The following is a 19,219-nucleotide window of genomic DNA, read 5'->3' on the forward strand; positions in this document are numbered from 1 at the left end:
ACCGGAATAGGGGGAGAATCCGCCGTGTGTCCCCCCCAGCCCCGGTGCTCACCCTACCCCCATGTCACCATCCTCCTCTTCGCCGCGCACAGCGCCTGTATGGCGTCACAGCCGCGCTGTGACGTCACCGGTGCTTGCGGAGAAGCGCGCGGCGAACCGGAGCGACGGCAAAGCAAAGCGAAGCGAAGTGAAGCAAATCAAACACGTCGTGTCCCCCCTGCGCCCCAAAACTGCCCCGCCGGCTCCAGGCAGCGGCGCCGGGAGCCGCGGGTGGTCGGACGGCCCTGCCTGGCATCCCTAATCAAAATCCACCTCACACGGCACAGGCACGGCTACGAATGCCACTGGTAACTTTCTCATCGGGGGCATGATTTTGCGTCATCAAATTCAGTCCTTGTCACTGCCTTCGTTAGGAAAAAAAAAAAAAAGAAAAAAAAAACCAGAGAAGGTGGCTTAGGGAGACTCCGAGGCGAGGAAAGGCAGCTGCTGCCTTCGAGCAGGGTGAAGGAAGCTGGGGCAGACACACCAGCCCTCGCCCCTGGTGAAAAGACTGACGTGGCTACAAACCATAGCAAACATTTTATTTACAGGAGTTATATATATATATATATATATACATATATATATATATATATATTTATATATTTTGTCAGTGCAGTATTTCTTGGCCGGATTATTCGAAGCAACGAATTGCAACCAATGAGGACGTTGGCAAAATACTTCACATTGTAAATTGGTTGGGGGGTGGGGCGGGAAAAGTGGGGATTTCGGAGAGCGTTCTCGCAGTCCCTCGCTCAGATTTTCTTTGGAGAGAACGAGGGGCGGGAAACGGAGAATTAAACTTAAAAAAAAAAAAAAGAAAAAAAAAAAAAAAAAGGAAAAATCCCCCGGTCTCCTGCGAGCAGCTCTGAGGGAAAGGCGGTCGCCTCACGCTCTGTCGCCCCGGGGCTGGGGCTCCCCGCTTCTCCTGCGTCCTCGGCCCCTCGCCCCGGGCCGGGCCGGGCGCTAGCCACAGGCGGGAGCGGGCCGGGGCCGGTGCTGGGCCGGCCTTGCCGCGCTTCCGGGGCGGGGGAAGGGAGATAAATTAGCGCACAGGTCCCGGGCCGCCCCGACTATAGACCGCTCCGCGGCTCGGGGCTGGCGGCGGCGGGCGGCGGGGAGGGCAGGCCGGTGCTGCCGGAGGACTTGCCCAGCCCAGCGGCGGGCAGGCTCCGCTCGGCGCCCTCAGTCCGTTCCGTGTCGCTGGGAGCCATGTCGAGAGACTCAGCGTCGCTGCTGTCGCTGTCGCCATCGGAGCGGCTGGGGCTGCGCTCAGGCTCCCCGGGGGCGGCGGGCGGTGCGCCGGCTCGCTGGGCCGCCGGCTCCGGCTCCGGCGGCGCCTCCTTGTCCTTCTGGGCCTGCGCTTCCTTGGAGTGCCGCCACTTCATCCGCCGGTTCTGGAACCACACCTTCACCTGCGGCCGCGCCGCCCCTTAGACGGGCGGCACGGCCCCACCGCGCCCCGCACCGCACCCGGCCCCGACCCCTTCCACCAGGACCGGCAACGCGGAGAGATGAGGAGGCGCCGTCCTCCCCTCCCGCTGCCCACATCCTCACTCGACTGAAGGGCTTTTTTTTTTTTCCTCCTTCTAGTTTGTGTATTTAAATACCGCACATACCCCACCCCGTGTTTGTTTGTTTGTTTGGGTGGGTTTTTTTCCTCTCTCCTTCTACTTCTTCTTCCAGGAAACCAAATCTTGCTCAAGACACCACAGCGTTATACAATTCTGTGCGCTGCGGGCCTTCAATAGTGGAATCATTACAGAGTGGCGTTTAATGATTCCGTTTGAAGAAGTGTTTTCACTTCCTCAGAACGAAGGATTTCACAATGCAAGGAAAGATTTAGAACAAAAAAAAATTAAACAAAAAGAAAAAAAAAAAGGGATATTAAGAACAGTGTTTTCGCTTCTACTTCCTTTGCCCTAAACTGCCTCCTACAGCAAATTGCGCTCCAGTAAAGCCCACACTGATGGCCTGCCCTGGCCCCGCTCATCTCTCCACCCGGCCTGCTCCTCGGTGGCCAAAACAAAGGCGAAAACTCCGCGCCGGGCCGCGGTAAGCCGCGGAACCTGGGCGCAAGGGATGCTCGGGGTGAGGTGCAGCTCCTCAGACAGCCCCACTCATAATAAAGGAAGGGAAATCACTTTGAAGCCTCACTGCCCCCTGGTATTCATCTAAACTGGAAGTAAGGTTTGAAATAAAACCGAAGCCATTCTTACTTGAGCATCTGTCAGCCCCAGCATCGCCGCCAGTTGCTTCCTGTCCGGTTTGGTGACATACTTCTGGATTTCGAACCGTTTTTCTAAACCTTTCCTCTGCAGGTTAGAAAAAACAGCCCTGGACCAAGAGCGTTTCCTCTTGTACGTCTGGGGCAGCGTGTCCTTGGTTAGAACTGCGTACGGACCTGGGGACGGGAAGAGAAAAGCAGGGGAAGAGAGGGGGAGATGGCGTTATTAATATCGCAGGCTGAAAGGGAGCCTTAAATCGATCTAAGTAAGAGTTGGACTGCAATGTGCAGGGAGGTCCCGGGCCAGCGTGGCCCTGCCTGCCCGATGGGTACGTGTCCTGTCAGCTTGTGCTGCTTTGGGCGCGGGTGGAGCTGTGTGGAACCCGAATTTCTTCCTCTCCCACCTCCCCGCTTCTTCTCTCTCAGCCCAGGTTATTACTCCTGTACTTGATGGGATGGTCCTCTAGATCAGGCCCTAGGCAGCTCTTCCTCCCCCCCCCCCCCACCACGCAGCCCGGCTTTTGCCCAAAATCTGAACCTCGCTACGTACACCCCGGCCTTGCAAAATGGCCTGGCTAGTCCCTCCGGGAGGAAGGGGCTGCTCCAGGACGGAGGGCCCTGCGCCACGGGAGGGTCGAGGAGGGACGAGATGTACCTGGAAAAGTGTCTTGAAACTGGTGCTGCACTGAACTCCTTGGGTTTGTGTTTAAGGGACCCAGGATAGCTGAGGCCTCGTTAATGGGGTCTAGAGATGCGAAGAACTGGCCGGCGGAAGGCTGCAAGGTGGGGAGATGAACCCCAGTTTGGCGGCTCGTGGTTAATAAGGAGGTCAGATCTGCGAGCACAGGAACAAGGACAGCTCTGTTATACCGCGGTCGAGACCGACAACCCGGCATGATTCGGAGCGGGTGCCCGGTCAGAGGGGCTCGGGGGGCCACTAAGCAGCCGTCTCTTGCCCCCAGGGGCTCTCCTCGGGAAAGGCAGCCATGCCCCGGCAGTGAGACGTCCTCCGACATATTTACTCCCTTGGTCAGGATGTTTACAGGCTGCGAGGGGAGATGGACTGTCGCGAAAGCCTTTAACACGGGCCTTTAACACAGTGCCCTGGGAGGCAGAAATCCCCGGCCGCTGTGGGAAGTGCGGAGCGCTCCGCTCGCTATTTTCATGCTATTGCTATTTTCCCAGGGGCGCAAGCCCTGCGCCTCCCGGCTCTGCCGTGCGGAGGCCGGGGCGGGGAAGGGGGGGGGCGGGGTGTGGGGGGGAGGCTCAGTGAGATTTGTTAGAAATTCTGATTTATAACTTTTTTTTTTTCCCAAATAATTATTTTCTCGCCTAGATCGAAAAGTTTTCAAATCGCGGGTGTAGTCGCTAATCACAGAACAAGTAACAGAGCACCGAGAGCGTTAGCAGGGAAAGTGGACAAGCCAATATCTCTACCTCTCAGCGTGTTGCCTTCCTTGACTTTGGGGTCAAACTCCGCCGATAAAATGCGGTCGATGCCGAATTTCAGGTCCTTGCTGGCGGGCGCCGGCGCCGAGCCGTGCGTGTGGCCGCCGGGCAGCCGGGCGGGGGCCGGGGCGCCTCCGCCACCCGCCGCCGCCGCCGCCGGGGACCGGTGCTGAGAGGGGCGATGGTGGTGGGAGTGGTAGGCGGCGGAGAGCGGCGAGAGGCGCGGCGGGAAGGCGGCGGCGGCGGGGGCGTCAGGGGCCACGACGGGCGTGGGCCGGAGCGGAGAGGCCGTGGCGTGGAAGGGACCACCGTGGTGCACGGCTCCCATCGCGGCCGGCATCCCGGTGCCGGGCCCTCCGGGCAGGCTGTCGGCGGCTCCTGTCGCCGCTTCGCCGCCGGCGTGGAGGATGTCGGCGATGCAGAAGGACGGCTTCTTCGCCGCCGCGGCGTCCAGCGGGAAGCAGCCGCCGACCGCCGGCCCCGAAGCAGAGCAATACGCCGCTGACCACAAGCTGAAGTTGGAGGCGTAGAAAGGAGCCAGCCCGGTCGTGTACATCCTGCCTGAGGAGGGGACGCGCCGCTCCGCGGCTCAGCTCCCAGGTGCGCGCCGCGGAGCTGCCCGCGGCCCCGGGCGCATGGGGAGGGATAGCGGGGCGAGAGGCGGCTAGTGGAGCACTTCCCGGAGGGGCAAGGACGGAGAGCCAACCACCAAAAAATTACGAAAAGAAAAGGAAAAAAATAACCCCGAAAATTGAAAAGTCCCCAGAACCCACAGTCAGACGAAGAAAGCGAGCGGGCGAGGAGCGGAGCGGCGCAAACAAAACAAACCCAAACCAAACCCTCTTTCCTCGCACTGGGGGAAGAAAAAAACATCCACCCCTCCCCAAAACTTTCTCTGGCAGCGAGCAGCCCTCGCTCCCTCCCCACGCCCAATCCGCGATCCTCAGGGCCGGGCAGCACCGCCCGCCGACACGCCCACGGAGGGCCGGGGCCGGGTTTGGCCGCCGCGCCCACAGCGCCAGCTGCGCGGCTCCGGACCCGCGATTCGGAGCGGTTTGCCTCAAAAAGGACACCCCAACACCCACCTATACCCACTTAAACCCTCAACTTTGAACAACCACTTTCTCCCTACCTCCCCCCCCACCAAAAAAAAAAAAAAAAAAAAAAATGCAGCGCAAGGTCGCCACGCTTGCTGCCGCCGCGATTTCCAAACGTTCCAAAGAAACGCGCGGGGAAATTTTTGGCTATTGGAAGCAGATCTGTCCTCTTGGAAACGATTCTCAATGAAATGTGTTTCCTTCCTGGATAAATGAGCCTGGGATAGTCTGGAAGAGAAGGGGTCCATGCTGATGCACGCAATATATGTATTTATGGGAGCTCCCAGATATTCTGGGCCCAGGACACGTTGGATCCTGCATTAGCAGCGATTAATTACCTGCTATTATTTTGACGACAGCGTAATTTTACAGTATATTTTTGTCAGGTTCTCCATTCCGGTGGCTGCATCTGCTTGCACACTAATTACACCTTTAAAACTACTTTATAATTTCCCAAACCTTTGACGACAGAACTATCCCCATTTTTTCCAGTACACCAGAATCATATGCTATATTCACTGCAACAATTTAGGAACAAATTCATGAAAGCATCTTTGGCGCATTTTTTTCCTCTGCTATAACATCACATTTGTCCTGACCTGACTCTGAAAATCAACTATATCTTTATTTTTAGTTTTTGGACAAGTAAAGCAGGCACTATCGTTTTGAGCAGCCTGCCGGGGCGGACGATTGCAAGTTTGCTTTGATTTTGTTACAGAAATATCATATTATTTTTCCAAAGCGTTTCCCAAATTCTGACGGTTTGGGGGGAACCGCCAGAAAGGCGAACTATTTTTCTTTCGCCAGGTATGAAGATGTAGCTTCTGTGGGAATATTGAAACCACCTGCGAGCGAGAGTGAACACGTTCCTTAGCCATAACCGTGTGCTATAAAGGGTGAAGGTGTGGCTGGCTCCCCGGGAAAAGTCAGGCACCTCTTTGGTTTGGTTTAGTTCTTATTAATGAGGCAAAACCGAAAAATGAAGACGGGCTGGCTTGCCACGATATGTCCGAAACCCGAAGGCAGCGAAAGAAAAGGTTGATTATGTCTCAACTTTTCCTGCCTCGACATCGGGAAGCCCCTTTTTCTTTCCTCTCTCCCCAATTCTCCCTCAAGGCAGCTGACCTCACCACCATTCTCTTGCTCTTAAACCGAATCGAACGACTCCGTTTCCACTCGTGTTCCCACCGCCGGGCAGAGCCAACCCGCCAGCCCGCCCGAGGGACGGGTAACGAAGTGTGCCTTGGGCGCTGCATCCCGGCCGCAAACCGCCTCGTTAAATTATTGCTGCAATTACCACTGCTACCCCGGAGCCTTGGACCAGACCGTGGCTGCTCACCAGGCAGTCAAGGCAAAGGAAAAAAAAAAAAAAAAAAAAAAAAAAAAAAAAGCCAAAAACAACCCAAACGCGGTGGTTTTTTTTGGTTTTTTTTTTTTTTGTTTTTTTGGTTTTTTTTTTAAATTTATTTTTAAGGAGCTGATTTCAAAACTCCTCTCGCCTCGTTGCCGTGCAGGGCCCGTGGATGAGCAGCACGGGAGGGACGGGACCGTTTGCGGGCACGCCGGGCCGACCCGACCCGGGCACGGCTGCGGCTCCGCTGCCTCGGTGCCGCCGGTGCCTCGATGCCGCCGGTGGCCGGGACCCCGCTGTCATCCCGCGGAGACTAAAATAACTCAAAAGGAAACGCTGAACGCCTTACACGAAAGCCCTCCACTCTCGGATTGGGCCTCGGTAGGGCGAGGGAACCAGGGAGTCCGGGCCGCGGGGGCAGGTGTTTTCCCAGGGCTCGTCTGCGCTGCGCGCCTGCGGATCCTTCGCGGTCGAAACCAGGAGCACTTGCCTCACCCCCTGGCCTCTCCCTCTTCCTGGGGACAAGGGTGTCCTTTCTCCCCAAAGGCCTCCGCAGGCCTCCCTGCCTGTCCGGGGACGCGCAGGACTGCGCGGCCGCGCTGCCGGGGGATGCAGCGGCCCCTCCTCCCAGCGCAAGAAGGGAGAAGGCTGCAGGAAACCTGGGGCTTGCTGCAGTCCAGGTCATCTCCTGTTTTTTGAGAGGTTCCAACTCGGACTAAATGAGCGGATGTGCCTGCGAGATTTGTCCCAAAATAGAAGCGGCTTTAGTATTTTAGGATACAGCAGAAATCCTTATTTCTTCCGGAGAAAAACTTTATAATGAGCGCGAGCACTTCCCTTTTCAATATTTGTGCAACTTTATCTCGACCAGCAAGTTGCTTTGGTGACGCAAATCCGCCCTTGTGTATTGCAACTATAAAAATAAATGCAAGGAAATCAATTCCCTTCTAGCAATGAAAACATAAATATACAGCTGCGACTTTCCCCTTTAATCTTGCTTTCCGAGGGACTCGAGAAGGAGGCGAATGAACTGCGCGGCAGAAGCGATGCTGCTGCTTTGTTTTTTTCAGGAGTGGAGTCTCGAAGGATCTTTTTTCTTCTTCCTCGAGGCCGACAAATGAGTTGGAAAAAAAATTATTCGAGTTCTTAATAGGGTAAAATAGAAGGACTAAGCCCGAGGCTCTGCAGTTCCCTCGTCCCTACTCGAGGGCACGGGACCAGGAGCATCCCGGAAAGGGCCGGGCGCTGCCTGCCAGCGTCCCGCGGGGAAGGACGGACAGCCCTTTCAGCCAGATGCCTGCCCCGTCCAGCTCCCCGGCGAGCTGCGGGCAGGTCGGCCCCACGGATCCCGCCGGGATGCTGGCAGCCCGAGTCCCCGGCCGCCTCTCCCGAGCCCCGAACAGTGCCCGAGCCCGACGCAGCCTGTTCACCCCACTGGGGGCTCGGGGCTCTCCGTCACCGCAGGCAGCGCTCGGCGGCCCAGCCGCGGGGGATGCGGAGCCAGGTTTGCCCCTCCGAGCCGTCCCAGGATGCTGGCGGAGCGGCCTCCTCCGTCGCCCGCGGCCTGCCCCTTGCCTGTTGGATTTTAGGCTTCTGTATGTGCTCTGATTATTCCTATGTTTGCATATATAAATGTATATATGCGAGATACACAAAAAATTATAAAGTTAAGATACCGTTATATCTCTCTGAAAGAGTACTTGTAAAAATAAATATTTAATCCTCACGGGAAGCCCTCCAGGAAGAAGGTTCGCTCGGGTGGCGTTAGCGGGACCTCTGCACCCCTGCCCCGGGCGTCCCGCGGAGCCGCCCCCCCGCCCCGCCCGCGCTGCGCAGCGCCGGGCACCCCCCAAAGCCCGTGCTCTGTCGCCACCTGCCGAGTCTCTGGGACGGGGCTTACCCACCCTCCCAAAATCTCCCATTTCCAAAAAACCCACTCCAGGGGCCGCGCGAGCAGCGGGCGACCACGTTTGGAGATCCCCTCCCGCCGCAGCCGCCCGGGGCTGGGGCTACAGGGTGGGCAGGGGCGCAATGCGGGAGCCGGGGGGCTCTCGGCGGCTGCCGCCTGTGCTTCTCCAGCACCGCCGCGGGATGCGGGGAGTGCTGCAGCGGGGCCGCCCCCCTGACCGCGGGCCGAGACCCCCGGCCGGGATCCGCCGCTGGAAGAGGCCGCTGCCGCAGGGCTGGAGGGGCTTCTCCCAGCTGAGCACAGCTCGTTATCTGAAAGGCTCAACAGCAACGCAGGCAGGAACTGCCCAGAACCGCAAGCGAACCCAGAGACTGAGCTGGTCAAACCTTTGGCGTTTCCTTTCCATTGTTTCACGCGTTATTTAGTTGAATACCTGTGTCAGTAAGTCACGACTAATGTTATACCATCTGCTGAGCTGCCGTGGAAGGCGTCGGAAAGCAGGCGGGATCTGGGTTTCCGCGCAGTAGGGCAGGATTTCAAGCCGCCTGCGGGTGTATTTTAACTGCTGTTTGAATTCAAATCAGAGTGTGCTTTTGGACGGCAGCGCCTGATCCTCCTCACCTGCAGCTTTGTAACAAGGAGGGGTGTTGGGGTGCACACCCAGGAATCCTAGATGGGAATTGCGTCCACAGGTCATGCTAAAATTGCTCTGAAGCAAGATTCCTCTGAAATGTCTACATTATAGTTGTCTGAAAACTCCGTGGGGTTTTCTGCATGTGAACAGTCCTGAGAACTGTCCATAGGTTCCAGTAGAGTAGGCCCCATTGAACGGGTCCATCCATATGTGAGAGCGGATCAAAGCCTGAAGCTCCGAGCTCCATGGACAGCACGCCAGCCACTGAGCTGGAGACTTATTCTCGCACTTGCACATTTGCATGCTGTGGCTTTCAGCTGCTGAAGCTGCTGTTTTCTGAGGAAACACATTAGAGCATGGGAAGCTGAGGGGTTTCATGTAGTCCCCCAAAGGCTGTATAATCCCTCAAGTCCCTTCAGACAGAGAGGGGACCTAAAACCACAGATTTATCTATGCACTTGAGTGCCTGGCTCAGAGATCTTGGATGTGGGAGGGCACTGCATCTTTCTGCAGCCATGCATACAAAAGAAAGGAATGATCTTTTTTTTTTTTTTTTTTTTTTTTTTGTGTGTGTGTGTGTGTGTGTTTGTGTGTGTGTGTGAAAAGCTGCAGACTCATAAATCTTACAGAAGGGTCAGGGTAAGAAATAAGAAATATCATCTGGAGAGAAGTGCCTCTTCACAGCCCCGAGGAAAAAAGGCAGCATTCTGAGAACTAGCAGGATCAGAACGTCCCTTACCTGGGGTTTCCTATGGGCTGGAGCAGGCAGGTTCTGCTCACTGTTCTGACTTTTGTGAATCCCATTTTTAGGCACCTGATGCTGTGAGATGGGCACTGTGATCCTGCAAACCGTGATGGTTTAAGCTGCTTGAAGTTACAAGTGCCAGTCTGACATTCTCCCTGCATTCCAGCCTGTTTGTTCCTATCCCTGGGGATGTCAAATTAACTCTTTCAGTAAGAAAAGTTTTATACTGCCATATTACCCCAAACTAGCTTCTTTATCATATGGCCAGCCAGGGGGAGGGTGCTGAGGGAAACACGCACTTAGGGGACAGGCTGGCAGGACTGCTGTGATCTGCTCTAACCTCTCATCAGGTCACACATTAATTTAAGCGCTGCTTCTTGTAACTGCTTTCTGCAATCTAAAATGGGTCCTTCACACACGGAGAGCCCCTGAGTTTGTTTTCCTTTCCATCAGCATCATATCATACACACCATCCAATCATCCTGATTTCATAGTTTACTACACCTTCACGCTGCAGTCAGACCATAATCTGCTTGCAGGAGGACTTACCACGGGCTGGCCTTACCAACAGAGAGGTTTGCAGAGAGCTGGTGTGCGATTAACCCTCTGGTGGCTGATTAAAGGTGACAGGACGTGCAGAAGTGCTGACCCCCTGCTCTCATGGGCAACTGCCCAGCAGGGAAGCATTTGCTTGCACACACTGGATTGAGTTGGCACAGTGCACAGCAACTGAAAACAAGAACCACTGCGTAAAAGGAAGGTGATTTGACTCTCAGTGAGAAAAGACCATCCACAAGTATTTCCTAAATCTGACAGGAGAGTGTAACTACACCTGTTCTCAGCTGGGACCCAAATGGGCAGCTCCTTAACTGAGGCAAACTACTGCTGTTGAGGACAGGCTCAGGGCACCTAATCTCAAACTGGATATTTAGATGCAAGTACAGATGAAAACTAAATGGGTTTTCTTAAATTCCCATAGTGGATCATCATCTCTTTGATTTTGCCAGAACAATCCCAGTCTATTTCCACAAAACCTGGAACTGGCCTTTGTTCCAGGCTGATGCCTTTGGCCCTTTGCTTCTCCAGCAGCAGTACATTAAAGTTACTGCACAGAAAAGCCGTTCCATATTGAAGAAGGAAATACTAATAACTGCCTAATAAAAGTCTTAGTAAGAAACAGTTTCCTCCTTCTTGCCAACAGCGGTCAAAAATGTGGGGAAGCTGGAAATAAAGATATCAGAATGCAGATGCATAAAAGGCAAAATCAACCCCATAAGGAAGTCAAGTTTCTAGAAGAAAATTACTCCGTAAAACTCATCTGGATTTGAGAATAGTTCTTGTTTTTCTTCTACCCCTCCTTTCACGTTCAAAGTGGATTTAAATGCAGCAGGTACATATCGGCCCAACTTGAAAACTAGCTCCTTCCTTGCCATTAGCATATATAAAACACCTGGAAAATAATGTCATCAAGGCCCTTACAAAAAGTCCCATTTTAACCTTTTCTAGCCTGAGGGAGATGCTTCCTGGTGGATGCCAAATGAGAGTGCCAGCCAAAGGAGTTTTATGAGCCCATAAACAAGCGTGCCAGACTATACAGCATGTATATAGCACCCTCCAGAGCTGCTTCCCTTACTGGAACTGAATCTGCTCTAAATCAAGTCCAGCCATCACTTGGACAGTTCACAGATTCCCTATATCAGGCTCCACCAGGTCTTGGAAGACCTAGGTCACCTCCCTGTGAGACACCCAGAAGGGTGGGCAGATGCTCTGGGAGCTGAGCAGGGTGGTGTAAGGTATCTTCTTCCTAGCTGTGGGTCTGGGATGCTGCCTACAGCAATAGCTGCTCCTCCACACCTTCAGCAAACGGAAACAAAAACAGAGGAGGCACAGTCAACACAGCAATGCAGCACACAGGGGAAGTAATTTCCTACTGATACCTCTAACACATCATTTTACATCTCAGTACCTGGGATCTGGTTACCTTTATCTTAGCCAAATGACTAGTGGTCATAAAAGGTATTTTGCTTTTATTTCCTCTAAAAAATTTTATCATGAGATTTTGATTATCTGTCCTGTAGCAGTGAATTCCAAAGTCTCATTATCTCCCACGTCTGCCCTCACTGTCCTGTCCTTAATTTTTTTTCTGGTTTCTCAGTTCCTTGAAGCATCCTTTCATCTCAGAATTGTGAAATGGATAGAAAAAAAGGTAAGGCTGACCAGTTTTTCCTTTAATTTGTCACAGTGTTTAACCCAAATGTTTACTCTTGCCCCCCAGATGTATAAACTCCTTTCCAAGCCAAGATATTTTAATTTTCCCTGCTAGGCAATCCATTTCATTTTGGGGCCACGCTAAATGGTAATATGAATCCCAACACATTTCAGGTCTCAGCCTAACTTTGCAAGGAATAAAGACATAGGAGGCAGTCCTATTACTGCGATCTTTCCCAAAGCCTAACAAAGCAGCACCTGCTAGTGCAAGCTGACAATAAAATCCCTAATCACAACAACCCTCCTGGGTCACATTCTGCCTGGGCGCATGGCCACTGGAACTGCTGGGAGTGAGCTCAGCCACAAGGCTTTACTCTTCTCTCTGAAACTTCCTCAGATTTCCTCCCTGGGATCCCAAGGATTCTTTGGGCACCCGTTGGATGTTGAACATTCTCCAGGGCTCTGGCATACCCACGTGGCAGCATTGCCTTCAGCCAGGAGGCAAGGATGGCTATCGTGCCAAGCTGCTTTCATTTCTGTGGGATACTGCTACCCACCAAAGTCTGGAAGTAGAGAAATATTCCTTGTGAGGAATGTGTCTCCCATCTTGGGTGTTTTGAGACATGTAAGAGGTATCCTACCTGATTTGAAAGGACCAGAGACCAAAGGGAAGGTGAAAAGGGGTCAGCTGATGAAGGGAAGGGGCTGAGCTGAGGGCTGGGCTGCAGGAAGCAGGGCTGGGTGTGGAGGAGGAACTGGGACTTTCACATGGAGAAAGGCACTGGTTTCTGGGAGCTCTGGGGACTAACCAGGTGTGAAAGCTGAGGCTGAGGGCAACATGGTGTTGTATTACTTCTGGTGCAATTTGCTTTCATTACTAGCAATTTCCATACGTTTCATCAGTTTTATTGTTGTTAGGAGGAAGGAGAACAAGAAAATGATACAATTTTGGCAGACCCTGAGCAGGGGGTGACCTGTGGGGTGAACAAGGGGGAGAGGGGTCATTCCTGGATGCCATCGGCCACAATACAGAGCCAAGTTAACCGAGTCATGTCCCACATAAAATCCCACTGCCCCAGCGTATATCTGAGGGTTTTATGAAAACACAGACCTCCCCTCTTATGCTCTAAAAATAACACCGAGTAAATGGCTTCTTGAGATAAAAGAAACTATACCTGCTTGCTTAACCAGAGGTGAGAATTTTGTCCAACATTTCAAGGCTACAATTTCCTTTCATTAGGAGCTAGAAGGAAGCTGCAGTGTTTAAGGCAGGGAAGGAGAGTAAATCCCTCTGTGTCAAAGCAAGGTGATGCTGAGGTTTGGGAGCCACTGTGTGCCTGCACAAACACAGGGGTTGGTATTCACACTGGGCACATGCAGTCCCTACAGAGCAAATACCAGAGCCAGAGCCCTGGGGAACGCAGGCGAGGTACCAGAGCTAATGACTTGTGTGGTGGTTTCATCCAGTTCTAATGTACCAGGCACACTGTGACACCAGCTGTGGCTTCAGTGTTAAAGGGAAATGTAGGAACTGCTGCTTTTTCTCAGGACATGAGAAATAATGTCCAGAGTGGTGATTTGGTTTTGGGGAGGGCAATTTTAGGCTGACAACAAGGAGTTCCACAGGGTGAGGTTGAACCATTTGGGTAAGGGGGTGGAGGTGGCCCGAAGCCATCTCAGCTCTCTCCAAATGTGAGGCTGCCCTGGGGAGGAAGCAGGGAAGAAGGGAAGAAGGGAAGCAGGGAAGAAGGGAGGAAGGCTGGATCTCTACTCTCGCCCAGCCTGGGTGGGGGACTGTGGGAACAGGACAGCAGCGCATCAACCCTGGGCCATAGCACTTCTCCAGTTTTCTGGAGGAGCTCTTCCCCTCATCACCATTCCCTACCACCTCTGGGGGCTTCTGCACAGAGGCTGGATACAGTTCTGCTAGGCTGGGAAGGGGATATCTTACAGCAGACACATAAACCCATTGCACTGGAGGGAAGAAATGCTTCTCTACCTTCTCTGTCTCCACACTGTATTTTACTATTCTTTCCAAATGAAGCAAATGTCATTATTTCCCGTTAGGTGTTCCTGGTGCAAGAGTATTTCATTGAAAAATGGTTCTTTAGTGCTAATGGGAATTATACTCCTAGCGTGATTCATATTAATAAGGCATGTGCAGTTCCTTAGTACATTCAGACCCAGATGGGAAATGGATTTTTTTTTCGTCATTCTACACAACATCTGATGAAGTGCTCCAAGCATACAATTTAACAAGCTATTCTCCTCTGGCCTTACAGATGAAAAATAGTCCGTTGTGTCAACTCCTCAGATGCCTATTTTTACACCTTCTGTTTGTTCTTAGTTTGACGTTGTTAATCATGGTCCCACCAAAGCCCCATTGTTCAGTTCTTCAAGAAGAATGTTGTTATATTGACTGTTTGTGCGTCAGCCCAGCTCTCTCTGGAGCTGCACTTGGATGAAATTAGATAATTTCCATTAGGAGAACAGGCATTATTAGTCCCCAATGCCAAATTGAAAAGAGAGCCAAGATTACTATTTCTGGCCGTGTTCACTTCAGGAAGGAACCTTCTCAGCTTTAATGGGATTTTGCTATTGTTGGTTGCCTTCTGTTTGACACTGGGCCAGCAGGGTTGAAAATTGTTTAGAAAGCTGCATGAAATATAATAGAGCCCAAGCCATTTGCTGCAGCACATTCCAGCATGATGTTTATTTTGAAAAAGGAAAAAAAAAAAGAGAGGAAAAAAATTATTGTCCTTGGCAGTGAAAAAAAATCCAGCTAACTTGACTTGCAGAACATATGCTTCTTGTTGCTGTTGTGCTTTCACAACGTGCTGCCAGGGTTGGCATGTTACACAGAGAAGTGATAAATCTAATATTATTTGTAATGGTCTCCAGCACTTGTAGAAGTGGATCAGAGGCACAGGCGGCAATTTTATGACAAGAAAACAAGGTGAGGGATGATACCAGGTCCGGCCCAAAGGAAGAAGTCAAGTCCCACATTAGGCAAGAAAACGTGTGTCCTTGTGTTCTGCTGCTCGGTTTTCCCCATCTGTAAAATGGGGTCAACATCTCTCCCACAGGAAGAAATTAGGAGGACATGTGCTCCCTGAATGTTGCCTTAGTGGGTGCTGGAGGTCATCTGAGCCAGGCTCAGCTCCTCCCCAGCCCCAGGGGCACAGCTCTGCCCATCCCACTGCCTGCCTCTCCCCAGCAGTGGCCGGGCTCTGCTGTTGCTGCTATTGCTTGAAGGGTGGCTCTTTTTTCTCCCCTGTGTCAAACCCCTCACCGCCACCTCATGTGAACACCTCTCCTGCATCTCAGGATGCTGATCCTTCACACCCAGTATGACAGTGGGGATGGGGACTGAACTCTCGCTCAGCCCCAAATTCATCATGGGCTTCTTTCTGCTCCCCATAGTACAGTTTTGTTCTCTCAGTGCTGTCTTAAAATAATTATTAATGAAAGCAGAGTTGACTTTAGAGTAAAGGTTTCCAGTTCCTAGGCATTTCCAATGTGTAAGCTATCTAAAGGTATTCAAATGCAAGACATTTTTGGGATGAAATCAGAATCCAAAAACACATTTTCCCACCAGACCCCTTCAGAGCCAGACCCACCTTTGCCGCACTTTACCCCTTGTCTATTCAAGCCCTTATGAAGCTGTGCAAATAAAATAAAGTTATCCATCTTTAGAAAAATAAATACAGCAAGCAATCTTCAAAGCCTTCAGATGAAGATCCACGCAACAATGCCAGTGCTATCCCTGGGCAATAAACCAGAGCACTCCTTTGTTTATATAACCTAGTGTTTACTTCTATTTTAACCAACAAACATTGACTGATTGCATAGCCTTGGCTCGAAACCATCTGACAAATAATTAAAAATACAATTAGGCTAAAAGGGAAAAAAAAAAAAAACACCACAGCAGACGCCAGCCAACACATTTCCTCCACACAGAGCTGCCACTAGCCTGCATGGAGCTGCTTGAATTCAGCCAGAGCACAGCACAGCAGTGATTGTCCCCAGCAGAACCAACTCCCAGGCCCCTGCCTTGACCCAGGGCATTGGCCACCCACAGGACCTGCCCCCATGGAGGCTCTTGTGGAGCGAAGCTGACAGGTGCTGTTCAGATTTGGCAGATGCTGGGCCAGGATGATCCATTTCTGTGCTTGCTTGCTCATCTCCTACACCAGCTGTCAGTGGCACTGGCATTTTTAGGAGAAGTCTGAAGCAAGTTGTCCCTGCCCAGAGCATCCTCTGGCATCGATCTGACACAGGAAAGGTTTTGGGCAGGCTGTGGGAGATGTCGCCCCTTCCCCACAAGTCTTGGCAGCTGGGCTCCTGCAGGAGGTTTGTCTCCCTATAGCTCCAAGTGCCACCACACAGGTCAGCCAATGGTTTTGCAGCCCAGTAGGGAACCAGCTGGTCCTAGCATGACCTGTTGAGGAAAGCCACCCCTGGTGGCTTGCAGAGATACCTTTCTCCCTGTCAGATCCCTTCATAATTGCCATCCCTGGCAACTACTGGCAGTGAGGTTCTTGGTATTTAGGCACACAAGTGTGAAGTTCATGGGTTCCAAATGGAAGTGTCCAGACATTGCCCAGATCCCCATTTTCACCCCTCAATTAGCACTGGAAGAGATTCAATGAGTGAAATATCTGGAAACTGTGGGTCAGACAGAAAATAATCTGTGTTTACAAGGCTGGGGGATCTCATCTTCACCTTGGCTATCTCTTCACTTAGTGCATTTGTCTTCTCACCAACCTTTTTTTTTTTTTTTTCTTCATGCTGTGAAATGTTCATTGTCTCCCGCTAAGGAAAGTTTGATAAGGATCTTGCTGAGAGCGGCTTTTAGGAAAACCCATTGCTCCATAAAGGAACCAACCATTGTAGAAGCCAGTACTTCAAAGTTACAGCAGTATCTTGTTTTTTGCACCAAATAAATAAATAAAATGAAGATGAACAATGTGTTTCCATTTAAGGAGGAGTGTGGGAAAATCCAGGTCTCATCAGACTGGGAAATGGAGTGGTATATGCTGACTAAGAGACTGGAAATAGCACGGCTGTCAATTGAAGGAATTCAGGCTTGAATAATCACATGAGGCAGGCAATGTTAGATGGGAACTGTGGCCCCAAACCTGTCCATTTGAACCCCTTGAGATTCACATGAGGAATCACACATTGGCTTCACATGTTGCTTGTGCTTCCCAGGGAAGCCCAGTGCTGGGCCTCCCCTGCGCCGGGCCAACGGGAACACGGATCCACCCAGACACCCACCACAAATCTACGATTCCAGCACGGGAGAGCCTGCAGATCATCTGTACCACATTATGTTGCAACCAAAGCTGATGCCAGCCCTCCCAAAACCTCTTTCCTTCAGAGAGCTTTGAGTGGGAGGTCACTGCCTTATTGTTCAACCTAATCACACGCCCAGCACTTTTGTTTGTATTTGGGACCCAGACCGTGGGTGACAGAGGAACTGCAGGTTTTTTCGGCTCTTCACCTGGTGTTGGTTGATGTGTGCCCAGGCTCAGCTGGATGCCTCAGGTCTAAGAAAAGTGCAGTTTTTTTGCAGCATGATCCATTGTCAGGATGGCAGCTGTTTCCTCTTCTCTCGTTTGCACCCCAGGGTGCTGCAACTTGTGCCATGTCTCCATCCTGCAGTGCCAGTGCCCCCAGCTCAGCACAGCCATCAAGGATGGTCCAAGCATCCCTCAGTGTTTTCTTTAATGTCTAATTAACCTTTTTTTTTTTTTTTTAATTAGCTGTTGAGGAAGGGAGAAAAGAGCAAGAAAGATCCCATCCTTTGGTGCAGTGGGACTTGGTGCTGTTTTAATAACAACAAAATATTGCAAAGGGAAAAAAAATTGCAGTATATCAGCATGTTTTTAAGGTTGGTGGGAAAAAAAAGACCACTAGTCCCAGCGGTATCAGCAAGGAAAATGTTCACTGGATTCTAGTTCTTAAAAAAAATATCTGAGTCATGCAGAAAGTGCTGGGCTTGGGTAATGTGTGATTACTGGAGTGCTCAGTGAGGGGGAAAGGAAACACACGGCCAGCCCAGAGCCTCATCACAGCCTCATGAAAATTAACACATCTATGTTCTCTAAGGAGGAGGGTGCTGCATGCCCGGGGGAAAAGGGAAAAAGAGAAGGAGGAGAAGGATGGATGTTTCACTTCCATCTCACTCCAAGCTTGCTAAATTCAGCCCTTCATTTGCTGAAAAGAAGAACTGGAAATCCCACTCCACCTGGCAAGACAATTTTCCCCCGAGTCATCAAAGTCTGGAAAATGGGTGTCTGCACTGCAGGAATTTTTATGAATAGTGAATGACAGTTAAAACTTTATTCCTTTTCCCACTGTTTTATGGACACTTACATGAGTCCTACAATCTGTACCCACAAGGGAACCTGTTTTCCAGTGGTGGGATCATGCAGAGACCCTCCATAGCTGCACAGAGAGGGTGCTAAGTACATACACATGCACATATTCGAGCATGAGCAAAAGGCAGCACCACAACAGAGAACTCAGAGCACCACACAGTCACTTTGCTCGGAAGATGGATTCAGATACTTCACTCTTTTCTGGAAAGAGGCTTCTTTGAAGGTAGGAAAACCACAGAAAGAATCATAGAATCACAGAATCACAACCCACAGCCCCATCCCAGAGAACCAAGGGAAAGCAGCCTGAGCTCAGGGCAGCCTTTTGGTCCTTACAGATTTTCCAGATGGCATCTGGTTCTTCCTATGGTTTAGGGTCCACCGTAGCGTAACTTTTGGTTTGAGGGTTACACGAAAATATGGATTTCCCCGAAATTGTATTATTTAGTACCTCATTCCTCAGGTTCAGACTTACTGCTGGTGTCTTAAATCACCCTCCACTACAAGTGAGCTTCTTTATCAAAACCATCCAATTTTTCAGGTTTTCAGTAAAAAAAAAAAGCCTTTGTTAAATGTTGTTGAAAGGAAAACCTTTTCTTTTTTATCAACAGTTCCCAAGGACATGCATTTTCTCAACAGCTTCACAGACAAGATATGCCAGTGGGAAAGATATGGGTTTGAATCACTGTCCCTCAGCCATGCCAGGTGGAAGGAGGATGTGTTTTCTGTGGCTTAAACAAAGGTCTTATTTCCAAAAGGAGTTGGTGATAGTGGCTGCTTAGCTAGAGGCAACCCAAAGGGATCTGTCATCAAGGGACTGGGTCCTCCAACTTTTTGAATCATCAGAGCTTCAGGGCACAACAAAAATAACTACCCCAAAATGAACCCCACAGAATCACAATCCCCTTAAAAAAACAACCAACCAGAACTAAATAAATGAGTAAGCTTTAGCCTGTCACCCACATGCAGGCTGAGGAAGGAGTCCTCTGAGATCCAGATCAGCTTTACAACTCCCAGAATGAACACAACTAGAATATCACGCTGGAAGCATCTCTCTAAACACAGATCCCTTCACTAAGAGAAACACTTTGTAATCCCTCTATTCATGAATGTCGCTCCAAATTTAAACATGCATTTAAAAATAAATAGGGAAAGGGTGATGTGCAGGAACAGCTTG

At 51.1% G+C, this 19,219-nt stretch overlaps 1 protein-coding gene across 2 annotated transcripts; it reads right to left on the reverse strand.

Annotated features, from left to right (window-relative positions):
• Positions 1-581: 581 nt before the first annotated feature.
• Positions 582-4,789, reverse strand: HLX (H2.0 like homeobox). Of its 2 annotated transcripts, XM_068185582.1 has the most exons (4): positions 3,704-4,778; positions 2,922-3,101; positions 2,259-2,443; positions 589-1,454 (listed from the first exon to the last, which is right to left on the reverse strand). In XM_068185582.1, exons 1-4 carry the CDS (start codon positions 4,269-4,271, stop codon positions 1,113-1,115), a joined length of 1,275 nt encoding a protein of 424 aa, XP_068041683.1. In that variant the 5' UTR covers positions 4,272-4,778; the 3' UTR covers positions 589-1,112. The 2 variants fall into 2 exon arrangements, with proteins under 2 accessions (XP_068041684.1, XP_068041683.1); XM_068185583.1 differs by lacking the exon at positions 2,922-3,101 and having other exon boundaries at positions 582-1,454; positions 3,704-4,789.
• Between the last annotated feature and the right edge of the window lie 14,430 nt (positions 4,790-19,219).

This window comes from Anomalospiza imberbis, chromosome 3 (assembly GCF_031753505.1).
Source record: "Anomalospiza imberbis isolate Cuckoo-Finch-1a 21T00152 chromosome 3, ASM3175350v1, whole genome shotgun sequence".
Lineage (NCBI taxonomy): Eukaryota > Metazoa > Chordata > Aves > Passeriformes > Viduidae > Anomalospiza > Anomalospiza imberbis.

What these genes read in the sequence shown, in the direction of transcription:
- HLX (XM_068185582.1), bottom strand. Translation starts at nt 4,271, where the DNA reads ATGTACACGACCGGGCTGGCTCCTTTCTACGCCTCCAACTTCAGCTTG. An exon ending in GGAAGGCAACACGCTGAGAG is followed by an intron (nt 3,102 to 3,703) that starts GTAGAGATATTG and finishes CTGTGCTCGCAG; the next exon opens with ATCTGACCTCCTTATTAACC. An exon ending in GTTTCAAGACACTTTTCCAG is followed by an intron (nt 2,444 to 2,921) that starts GTACATCTCGTC and finishes TCCCGTCCCCAG; the next exon opens with GTCCGTACGCAGTTCTAACC.